The sequence below is a fragment of the Pangasianodon hypophthalmus genome, chromosome 28, assembly GCF_027358585.1.
Source record: "Pangasianodon hypophthalmus isolate fPanHyp1 chromosome 28, fPanHyp1.pri, whole genome shotgun sequence".
NCBI lineage: Eukaryota > Metazoa > Chordata > Actinopteri > Siluriformes > Pangasiidae > Pangasianodon > Pangasianodon hypophthalmus.
In genome coordinates this window covers 6,596,983-6,609,016 of record NC_069737.1, presented here as the reverse complement: position 1 = coordinate 6,609,016, position 12,034 = coordinate 6,596,983, and the positions used below count along the sequence as shown (strand labels likewise).

Sequence of the window (12,034 nt, the reverse complement as noted above, 5' to 3'; positions counted from 1 at the left end):
CCACAGACGCCTTGTTCTGGGCTCGGGAAGGGGCATTTTAACTGCTTGATAAATACACGCTGTACAGCACAAAACATCACGCGCTCGTCGTCTTCTAATTAGCAGCTGAAATAGGCAAATGTTAAGTCCGCTTTTTAAAACGAAAAAAGAAGCAATGGCAAGAGAGTGGCTGCTAGTATCTGCATGTTGGAACGGCTGGAAACGTGTAATCGTGCACTGTGCGCATGTCAGAAGATCAAATCCGATTCTGTCATGTAAACGCGCATATCAACCCGATTACTTTATTCAGCGTTCTTGTAAACACTGCGATCGGATTAAACAATCTGATTGATTTCATTCCGATTGAAACAAAAAGTGTCCATGTAAACGTGACTATTGTCATCACCACCACCACCATCATTGTCATCACCACCACCACCACCATCATCATCACCAACAACGACATCATCACCACCATCACCACCATCACCATGACCATCATCATCACCACCACCATTACCACTGCCACCACCACCATCGTCATCATCATAAATCGGCTGCTTCTAGTCAGAGTTTGTAATTGTTATAAAAACAATGATGATATCTCAGGAAGCCTGAGTCTTTTTACACACTCACAAAACCAATCACAGCAACTCTAACAACACACACACACACACACACTAACCGTAGACGAAGTGGCTGCAGAGAGCAGAGGCAGGATTCCTCCAGACGCCATGATCAGATTATCCACCACCTGAGAGATCAGATGCACCGTGTTGTGCACAAACACCACGTTCTCGCTGCTGTTCACAAAGTCCATCACCGTCTTAGTGGAGTGGCTGTTAACACACACACACACACATCAGCAAGGCATAACAACATTTGCATCAGTATTCCTACAACTCCTGCAACTCACCTCCTCCACATCTGCACATCTGTCTCGACGGAGAAGAGCAGGTCGGTCAGCAGGCGCTGGTGCATGTGAGACCACTTGAATTCCGGGATACGGAACATGCTGGAACGAGGGGAGGACGAGGAACCATCTCGGTTCTGCGCAGACGTGCTGGCCGCCAAGTGGGGTTGGCCTCCATCCTGCAGAACCACATTAGTTAGCTTTGAGGTAACAATATCTTAAAGCCACAACTGTCCTTGTGTTAGAACTACAACTGTCCCTGTGGTAGACCCAAAACTGTCCCTGTGCTAGAACCACAGCTGTCCCTGTGGTAGACCCAAAACTGTCCCTGTGGTAGGCCCACAATTGTGCATGCTCTAGAACCACAACTGTCCCTATGGTAGAACCACAACAGCTTATGTTTGAGTACCACAGCTGTCCCAATGGTAGAACCAAAACTGCCCCTGTGGTAGACCCACAACTGCATATGTTCTAGAACCACAACTGTCCCTGTGCTAGAACCTCAACTCTGCATGTTCTAGAACCAGAACTGTGTATGCTCTAGAACCACAAGTGCCCCTGTGCTAGAACCACAACTGTGTATGCTCTAGAACTACAACTGTCCCAGTGATAGAACCAAAACTGCCCCCTGAGGTTGAACCACAACTACAAAACTTCTAGAACCACAACTGCCCCTGTGGTAGACCCACAACTGAGCATGTTCTAGAACCACTGCCCATGGGTTTAGCATCAGCGTTGTATAATGTTAGCTTAGCACTAGCATTTTATTATAATACAGCCACAGAGACAAATTTCTTCAAAACTACAGTAGCCACATTTAGCACAGTTAGCACTGTGTAAGCATAGATTTAGCATAGTATCATATTACAGTTAGTGCGCGATTCCATCCTGCAGAACTCATACTCATGTTCTCATATTCCTAGGATTAACAGTAAACTAGCATCACAATTATAAAAAGTACTCAAAAATTCAATTTAAAAAATCGACTTACAGCAGCTGAGGTGTGTTTCAGCGCCAGTCGTTCTGTGTCTATGGCCACGCTGGAGACGTCTAGTCTGGCAATTTTAACTTCTTTGGGCTTGAAGCCCATCTCTGCACCGGGGCTCTCCGGGATGCTAGGACCCTCCGGTGTGCTGAGGCTTGCCTCCGCACTAGGGACCCCTTGAGTACTCGAGCCCTCCTCTGTGCTAGGGCTTGTCTCTGCACTAGGGCTCTCCTTGATGCTAGGACCCTCCTGCGTGCTGGGGCTTGTCTGTGCACTGGGGCCCTCTTGCGTATTCGGGCCCTCCTCCATGCTGAGGCTCACGTCCACACTAGGGCTCTCTTGGACACTGGAAACCTCCTGCGAGTTGGAGCTTTTCTCTGCACTGGGGCCCTCTTGCGTACTTAGACCCTCCTTTTCACTGGGGCTCGTCTCTTCGCTACGGCTTCCCTGGACACTTGGACCTTTGTCTACACTTAGGACCACCTCTGTGCTGGGCCTCACCTCCATGTCTGGTCCCTCCTCCACACTGGGGCTCACCTCCGTCTTGGGGCCCTCTTCAGAAATCTCAGATTTCTTCTCCTCTTTCTGTTCTTTCTCTTCATCATCTCTTCGGACTGATGTCTCAGAATGATCCTCGCCTCTTTCTGATTCTTTTCCTTCTTCACCTGGGTCAGTTTTCGTTTCCGTCTCTTCTGCAGTTCCGAGTTTATCCTCTTCTTTTTCCGAGATCTTCTCTGCATTGGCTTGTTGATCAGCTTCTAACTTCTGGGTGCTTGCTTCTGTGCTTTTATGATCACGTGCTTCTCTCTTGTCTTCGTCAACTGCTTTATCACCATCTGTCTTTTCCTCTACAACATCTCTTTCTGTATCCTTTCCTCCTGCCAATTCCTGGTTGTTCTCCGCATTCTTCTTTGTCTCTTTAGGTGCCTCTGATTCACCTTTATCCTGTTTCTCCTGAATTGAGGCTTCATGTTTTTCTTCCTCCTCTTTCATGTCCTCTTCCTCAGCTCTGGCTAAGATGTTTGAAATGGTGACTTGCGCTCTTTCCTCATGTTCATCGTGTTCTCCACAGATTTGTTCCTCCACCTTTAGCTCGATAATGGTGGATGGAGGTTCTACCGGAGTTTCTGCTGGCTCTGCAGAAAGTTCACTGTTCCTGCTCGATCCAGAAACGGTTCTGATTTCAGCGCCACCATCGGAGCCCATCTGCTGGTATTCATGAAAAACACGGGATAAGCTCTCTTTGTGCTGCTCGAAGGTAACCTGCAAAGAGAAATGGACTTTCGATCAGCATCAATACAGTAAGGACACAATAACCAAACCAACAACAGCTGAATATCAGTGTGGATCCTTACTGATCAGTAACCTCAGTACTAGTATAAGTATTTTCTTTAAAAAGCATCATATTCCATTTTATATTACAATTACAGCCATTGACAGCGTTTGTAACATTTTACCACAATTTAAATTATTACAACAAGATTTTACGTGTTCTGTACACCAAGTCCGTTAAACTTGAACGGAATTACAGGATTGCCTTTTTTTTTTTTAAGAAAGACACTGCAATGCAATGCACAATCTCAGAAGTCTTCTAAGGGAGGGAGGAAGAAAACACTGAGGGAGCAAAGAAGGAAGGAAGGAAAAAATTTAGGAAAGAAGGAGGTAAGCGAGGAAGGAAAGAAGGAAGGAAGGAATGAAGCGAGGGAGGGAGGAAGGAAAACCATGTGTAAGGAAGGAAGGAAGGAGGAAAAAATTGAGGAAAGAAGAAGGTAAGTGAGGAAGGAAGGAAGGAAGGAAGGAAGGAAAGAAAGAAGGAAGGAAGGAAGGAAGGAAGAGAGGGTGGGAGGAAGGAAAACCATGTGTAAGGAAGGAAGGAAGGAAGGAAGGAAGGAAGAGAGGGTGGGAGGAAGGAAAACCATGTGTAAGGAAGGAAGGAAGGAAGGAAGGAAGGAAGAGAGGGTGGGAGGAAGGAAAACCATGTGTAAGGAAGGAAGGAAGGAAGGAAGGAAGGAAGAGAGGGTGGGAGGAAGGAAAACCATGTGTAAGGAAGGAAGGAAGGAAGGAGAAAGAAACTGAGGAAAGAAGAAGGTAAGTGATGAAGGAAGGAAGGATGAAAGGAAAGAAGGAAAACAGTGAGCAAGAAGTGAAGGAAGGAAGGAAAAGATGAGGAAGGAAGGGACAAAAAATTGAAGAAGGAAGGAAGGAAAGGAAAAGCAAAGTTACTAAGCTAGAAGAAAGAAAAGAATGAACAAAGCAAAGAAGGAAGGAAGGAAGGAAGGAAGGAAGGAAAAGGTAAGGGGAAAAAAAGAAAAACATTAAGGAAGGAAGGGAGGAGGGGACGAGAAAAAAAGAAGTTAGTACAGAATTAAGAAAAGAAGAAAAGAAAGAACAAATGAAGGAAAAAGGAAGGAAGGAACAATGGTAAATATTTAAAGACATGAAACATGATAGTAATAAAAAAGGAAGAAAGAAAGGTGCTTTGTCTTTTTCATGCCATCTGCAAGTCAAGGAAGTGAAGACGCACAAGCGTCTTATTTAGCAAATGTGTTTGTCCTCGATTCCTCTCATCTTTCCCTCCTTTACTAATGAACTAAAAAGGGAGTGTGAGTTTAAGCAAAGCTGCTGATTGGTCAGAAGCTGTAAATCAAATTACGACATCATCATCATCAAGCACATTTCCCCAATATTTAGTCAATACATTTCAATGGAAACATCTATAGCCTTAAATTGTATAGTCTATAGAAAAATCTGAGAGCCAGCAGTCTATATATAGCATCACAGAAGCACTCAGGGCAGGAAATGGAGGAATAAGAAAAGTAAGAGGAATAAGAGGAGAAGAAAAAGAAGTGTGAGGAATAACTGAAAAACAAACGAAAGCAGCTCGATAAACAGTGGCTGTAGCACACAAATGCACCCGGGAGCAGCGCAAAAGCACCACAATACGTGACAAATGAACATAACCTATTGCGGAAATGTCTCTATGAACAATCACACGGCAAAATAAGAGGGAGGAGAAAAAAAAAAAAGAGTCGATTCACGCTCAGGCACCAATTAGCAGCAGACGGTTTGGCAAAGCCCATCTAATTTACAACCCTCCATTTATCACAAAACACAGACAGAAAGTCAAACACACCGCTGGGAGAAAGAGAACACACCCACACACACACACACAGACACACACTCACGCAAGGACATTTGCATTTAGCAGAAAGCCCCTGATTATTTGTAATTAATTTGCGGTTATTGTGCTAAATTAGCGTGCTAGCAGGCAGGTCGTTAATCTTCTCACGGGCGTGATTGGTAATCCATACTATAGGTGTGTGTGTGTGTGTGTGTGTGTGCGTGTTGCAGCACACGGATGCCCTTTAAACTATAAATCACCACGTTAGCACGCCCATTAGTTCACGGCTAATTTGACATTTAACATTTAAACATTAAAGCCATGCTGTGAAGTTTTTGCTAAATATGTACGTGCTAATAACAACAGATTTTCATACTCAAATAATTTCTAATGCATTTATCACCGTTTTGAAATGATTACTATGTTACAAAAACTTCATTTTAGTCAACTGACTTGGTAGAGATGGGCAATGTGACAAAAATATCATATCATGATTCTCAATTCGCAATTTCTACGATACACATCACAAGATACAAATTGGCAAATAATTTCTAAGCAATACCAAATAATGTTGCATAAAAATGTTATGATAATGTTATTTAATGTCTGCAAAAAGGTATTTATTTGTATTTTTTTTTAGATTTTAAAAATAGCGGTTTTTAAATTAAATAATATTTCATGCTGAAAAGAAGTTTAAAAAATGTAAAAATCTATAATTTAATTTATTTATTACAATTTTTTAAGTACATTTTACCCGTGTGTTGCATTTGTAATCAGCAAAAAAATGTAAATAGTACAAAATGGTATCACAATATCAGTAATATCAGTAAAGAGACATCATTTATCACGATATCGATATTATATCATCATATCGCCCAGCCCTAGTGATGGATCTGGATTAGATGACAAATAACCTTTTACTATCTACGTTACCAATATTGTTCTTAATAATCAATATCATGAATATTTATTTGTGTTAAATATATGCATAAATATTACAGAATTGCACTCTTTTCTGTTTTCCCAAAATTACATATTAATACAGAAATACATTCAAAGTAAAGTTATTAATTATTATTATTTCATTCAGGATAACAATCCACATTACAATTCTAACACCAATTTATTTTTTAAAAAGGTCAGTAGTTTATTGTGGTTACATAATTTTGAGAATATTACATTCTCTTTTTTTGCTCTTTGAAAAGCCCTTGTGTGTAAAAAGGACCAATTGCACAGCACAAACATTATACACAAACCAAAAAAATCATTTTAGACAGTATTTCTTGTCAACATTTTAAAGTAACCCCTCGTTCTAGGGTGCCTAGGTAGGCAGCATGTTTGGGTTTGGGCAGCGATATAAAGTCTGTCTTATTCAGGAGGTGGAGTAAAGTAAGTTGTCATCTTAAGGGCCATTAATTTGGACAAATCTGTCCTAAAGGAGCTCATGTCATCCATAATTCAGGTTTTTTGCACATATAATGATCTAAAACTCTAATATTAATATTAATATTATTATTATTATTATTATTATTATTATTATTATCACACCACAGTGACATTGAATTGAATTGTGATATTGTGTGTTAGATACAGTGTGATATTAAATTCTCGATTCTGATTGGTCGGAAGGCGTTGATCCATTTTCTATAACAGCACAGATAGCAGTTTTATAGTAACCAGGACTTGCTCCACATGAATGGAGTGGGAAGGGGAAAAAAAGTGTCAATGTTGACATGGTGAAGTTTTCTGGATTCTGCATCAGCGCTTTGTAACACTCAGTAAAGTAAATTTTCCGAGTTTACGCTTTGCAGTTTCCTAGATGTTCCAAAAGATTTAATGTAACTATAAACACATAAAAAGAACAATGTTTAGCATTGCTTTGGTATAAGAGGAATAAAGAACTTCAATATGTGCCGTTACGTAAGGAAAAAACTTCGGTGCTATAACAGTAACTCTGCTTCTTCATAGAACATAGTCGCTGATTATTTTCCTATAACAGCATGACATGCAGTGTTTTATTCCTTACTTATTTATTTTTGCAGTTCATAACGATTGAAACAGACACGTAGATCAAAATGTTGGACCTCCAAACAAAAAGCCACTTGCCTGTTTCTCTGCTCTAACAATCTGCTGTGACCTTACATATTTAAAAATGTCTACGTCATATGAAAAGCATCCTACAGACGGTGTGTGTGTGTGTGTTGTGGAGATCAAATTACACATAAAAAAAAATCCTGTACAAATGCAGCAGTGTAGTGGGCGACACATCACAGTCAACATAATTCGATTTAAACCCATTTAGCTCCAGAGAAAAAATAAAAAAACAAAAAGAATTTGGCGACGTGAGCGGCATGGTGATATCAGCCGGATTTACGCTCGGCGCTCGGATCAGGCGGAGTAATGCAAATCACCTTTACACAGATGCATTATGGGAAAGAAAAGGAGTGATGTGGAGCAGAAAGCATGACATTTATTTTATTAGTGTGTAATATAATTTACTCTGCTGCATAATCACTCAATTCAGAGGTGCGCTGTGTGTCTGAGGCTACACCATACTGCTGCTAGAGTAACAACAATCCTCAGTCCTCAAATTATTATTATTATTATTATTATTATTATTATTATTATTATTATAGTGACTTTGTTTCACCCATGGACTTTATTTTATAACATCTATAATACACACAAACGGCTGCGTATATTTATTATATGCACTGATATGAGTTAGATTTATGATATACAGTGTATAATAATAATAATATATTATTTAAAAAATAATAATAAAAATGCTTTTATATACATTTTATATACAGTGATACACGGAGTAGTGCGAAAGAATGTATAGTTTCTTTAATATACTTTGAATTGAATTGATTATTCTGCAATATATACATGAATATTATCACTATTAAGTAATATTTACATTATTATTATTTGCTTTATATGCAGCAATAAAGTATAGAGTAATTTTTTTATTATATTGAGTATATATTATGTATGGTACTCATCATATGGTTACAGTTGAATTATTAGCATACTTATAGTTTAATATACAAAATTTGATCATAAATGGTTTTATATAAGGTCATTTTATATTTTATTAGTTCTCATTATAAGACAGGTTTATAATAGTTTTATATAATAGACAGTTTTGAGAACTGATTTTGTTATTATGATATCCAGTATGATTAAATATGTGTTTTTATTATATACAGTATTAAGTATGATTTAATATAAAGCAGTAAATTAAGTTCTATAAAATACTACAGTTAGGTATATTGCATTATATGCTATATAAAATCTGGTTTAATATACAGTAGTACATAGTAATATATAATGGTATAGTCACATAGATACTGTGTAAATATGTTCTATAGTAATATACAGTATTAAGTGTGGTTTAGTAAACAGTTGTGCATAAAGTTAAAAGTTATGAAATACTATAGTTATATTCATTCTGTGTTTATGACATATCACTATATACACTATTAAGTGTGGTTTAGTAAACAGTTGTGCATAAAATTATATGAAACACTATAGTTATATAGGTATTGTATATATAAGGTAGTTTGTGTTATATGCTTGTATTATTATTATTATTATAATATCTATAGTCAGTTTTATATGTGGTAGTATGCACAGTTTTATTATAGCTATATATTCCAGTTCTATACAGCAACATGTAGGGTTTTATGCGTCTGATGTGAGCAGTGAGTCTCGGTCAGATCAATAAGTAAGCGAGCGGCGGCAGAACTAAAGTGAAACGGTGCGCAGCGTAATTGGATTAGCTAAAGGCCACTGTGAAAATCAATGCCGTCTGCAGACGCAGTGTTTCACCGGACGATACGCTCCCGTATGCGTACGCACGCTGTGAAATACGCAACGTAACGTAATTACAAAACTCCTTACACCGCTCAATCTGGACAATCCGATAATCTGATATTCTGATAAAGAAGAGTCTGTCCTGCTACAGAGCATGCTACAGAAATGACCCTACACATCTTTTTCTGTTGTAGTGCATGTTACTGTATCACAGCATGATAACATCTCAAATTACAATATATTCTTAGCTCTACGCTATACCCAGTACTGAAAATAATCTAAAAATTATAATCTTGCTGAATTGTTCATCGTGTTACACCTGCAAAATCTTTATCTCGTCTTTGTCGTTATCTGGCAGCAGCGTCCATTTCCAAAATGTTCGTGTCTTTTGTACTTTTTTCAAGTCTGTTAAAATTGGCAGGCTCTATCGAACTCCTTTATCTGTACAAACGGACTCTTTGTCGTGTAAAATCCACTGTACTGCAAAAATAGCGACAAAGTGAATAGACTTGAGGATTTAAAAAATGTGAAAATAATATTTGACTCATATGATTCATAATAGCAGGCAGTGTAATGACCTGGATGATTTAAAAACCTTCAATAATGAAAGCATTTATAATAAACCCTGCTGTTCCTATATCAACTGACTCTGAGTTTGAGCAAATACACACACACACACACACACACATATATATACACACACACACACACATACACACACATAGACACACGCTTAACACTGCAAAAAATGATATCAGTGAGTAAAGACATCCTGAATAAAGGAAAAGCTATTTAATATTTCTCGTTATGAAATTATTATACAACATTAATATATATATATATATATATATATATATATATAATTTTATGCGACAAATTTCTTTTTATGTTTTTTCTTTCTGGTTTATATTTGTTTTTTTAATTACTTCATAAAAAATAATTTAAAAAATTACTTGGATGAAGCAGAAGTAGTTTTAACTGCTGACTAAATGTGAAACTATTCATTTGTTTTTTTAAACTATTAACATATTTTCCTTTTTGATATTTTTAATAGAAATTTTTTTATATTCAAACCATACAAAAAAACACATTCTGCTCATTTCATGAAAAAGTTAACAGATATAATAATAAAAAAACATTAAGGGTGAAATAAAGCTACCAAGGTCATTATTTTATTTAAAAAATAATAATAAAATACATTTTTCATTTTCAACAATAAAATTACAAATTAATCTTGGTTGTTCCTAAAATACTTCTTTTTTGCATTACCTACTTTAAACTTCACAGTAAAACTAAAATTATACTATTAAAATTATAAAATTATAAAATTATAAAATTAGAAATACTTGAAATTATAATTATAAATATAAACTAAACAACTATCATAACCGCTATAAACACACACATACACACACTTTATTTTTCACATTTGCACGTTCCCTCACAAAACCCGTCCCAATCACAGTCCACACACACACACACACACACACACACACACACACATACACACTCTCTCTCTCTCTTTCTATACATACACATATAATTACTGTACATATACACAAACATCTCTGTGTGAAACACATATACACACTGTGTGCACATTTAGAAACTCACACATTCCCTCTCTTACACACACGCGCACACACACACACACACACACACACACGCACACACACACACCCCCGCAGCTGTGAGCAGGAGTGTTACAGTGACAAACAGCTCTCCTGCTCCCGACTTGGCAGGAAATCTATCACACTGCACAATAAAATTGCAATTGAGTTTCTTTTGCTCTTTTTTTTTCTCCTCTTATAGCAGATGCATGTATCACAGAGACACACACACACACACACACACAGAGTGTGAACACGAGCAACATTAATCTTTTTGCAATTATAGAGAGAAAAGCAATCACACACTCCGCTCATGCACAAAGGAGAGATCGAACGTAAAGAGCACGGATGTCGTGTGTGATGTTATTATTTTTATATCATTTTAATTATTTTATTCTAATTAAGCTTGCTGGACCAAAAAAAGAAGACAAAAACAAAAGGGCAGTGTGAGTGTGTGTGTGTGTGTGTGTGTGTGTTGGGATGGGGGGGGGATGTCACATATGTTTTATCTCCATATTTTCAAATTCTTAAATCTATTTTTCTCTTCCTCACTCACACACACAACACACTCTCTCTCTCTCTCTCTCTCTCTCTCTCTCTCTCACACACACATACACACACACACACACAGATTTGCAATTATATGAACAAGTTACACACCCGTTCTATGAAACATACACACACACGGGCAAAAACATACTTTCTTTCCTTTCTCTCCTATATGCTGACGAAATGGCGGAGTGTGTGTTAATGTGTGAGAAAAAAAAAACACACAAACTATACACAGCTATCACACTTTCCAGTTAAGATACATTTTATACACACTATCGTTATCTCAGTATTCACCAAACATTTATCATCATTCATGACATTATCATGAAAATATCTAAAAAACATAGACAGAGACTTATTTATAGATAAATTACTCACTTATTTGAAACTCTAAGTAATTAATTTCGTCTTTGTTGAGTATTTGTTCAGAAGTGGACAGAGATTATTTTGGAAACACAAACACTACCCAAAAAATGTCACATACATAGAGACCTTACATCCAAATGAAATGAAGGGATAGTGATGACACCTTGAAGTAATAATTAAATATATATAAAATAAAAAACAAACTGTATATGCAGTTAAAATGCTACTGGGTGCAGACGTAAATTCCTCGCTCTCTATTCGATACTATACTACTTTTTCCTTTTACTATTTTCTTTTCCTGTTATACCTAAGCAATTCAAAATATCTACAGAATAATAACCTGGTGACTAACTGAACAAAATTTCAAGACTTAATTCCAGACCTACAGCACAAGCTGTTATTAATTAGTATATTGTAAGCAGTTGTCCATTTGTAAGCAGATATATGATTTTTTGCGAGGTATACTATAAAAAATGAAACCATAAATTATATAGCAAATACCAATTTTATGCACAATGGTTCATACTGTAGTCCATGTTTTTTTTTTTTTTTATGTAATTAAACTCTTAAATCTCCAAGAAATGCTACTGGGTGCCAGTGTAAATTCCACACCCTCTATTCTACACTTAATGTAGTACCTAAACAATTCCTAAAAGGAAGTTACTATTGAATAGCTATTGCTGAAT

At 37.1% G+C, this 12,034-nt stretch overlaps 1 protein-coding gene across 2 annotated transcripts in view; it reads right to left on the bottom strand.

The window, feature by feature from the left end:
• The window catches only part of lrba (LPS responsive beige-like anchor protein), a 202,997-nt gene that overhangs the window by 151,553 nt on the left and 39,410 nt on the right, over positions 1-12,034 (bottom strand). For both annotated transcript variants that reach the window (XM_053231068.1, XM_053231069.1), the window contains 3 exons: positions 1,884-3,140; positions 896-1,071; positions 665-818 (listed from right to left, as the gene is read on the bottom strand). In XM_053231068.1, the coding sequence (XP_053087043.1) occupies positions 665-818; positions 896-1,071; positions 1,884-3,140 (1,587 nt within the window). The remainder of the gene's footprint in view (positions 1-664; positions 819-895; positions 1,072-1,883; positions 3,141-12,034) is intronic.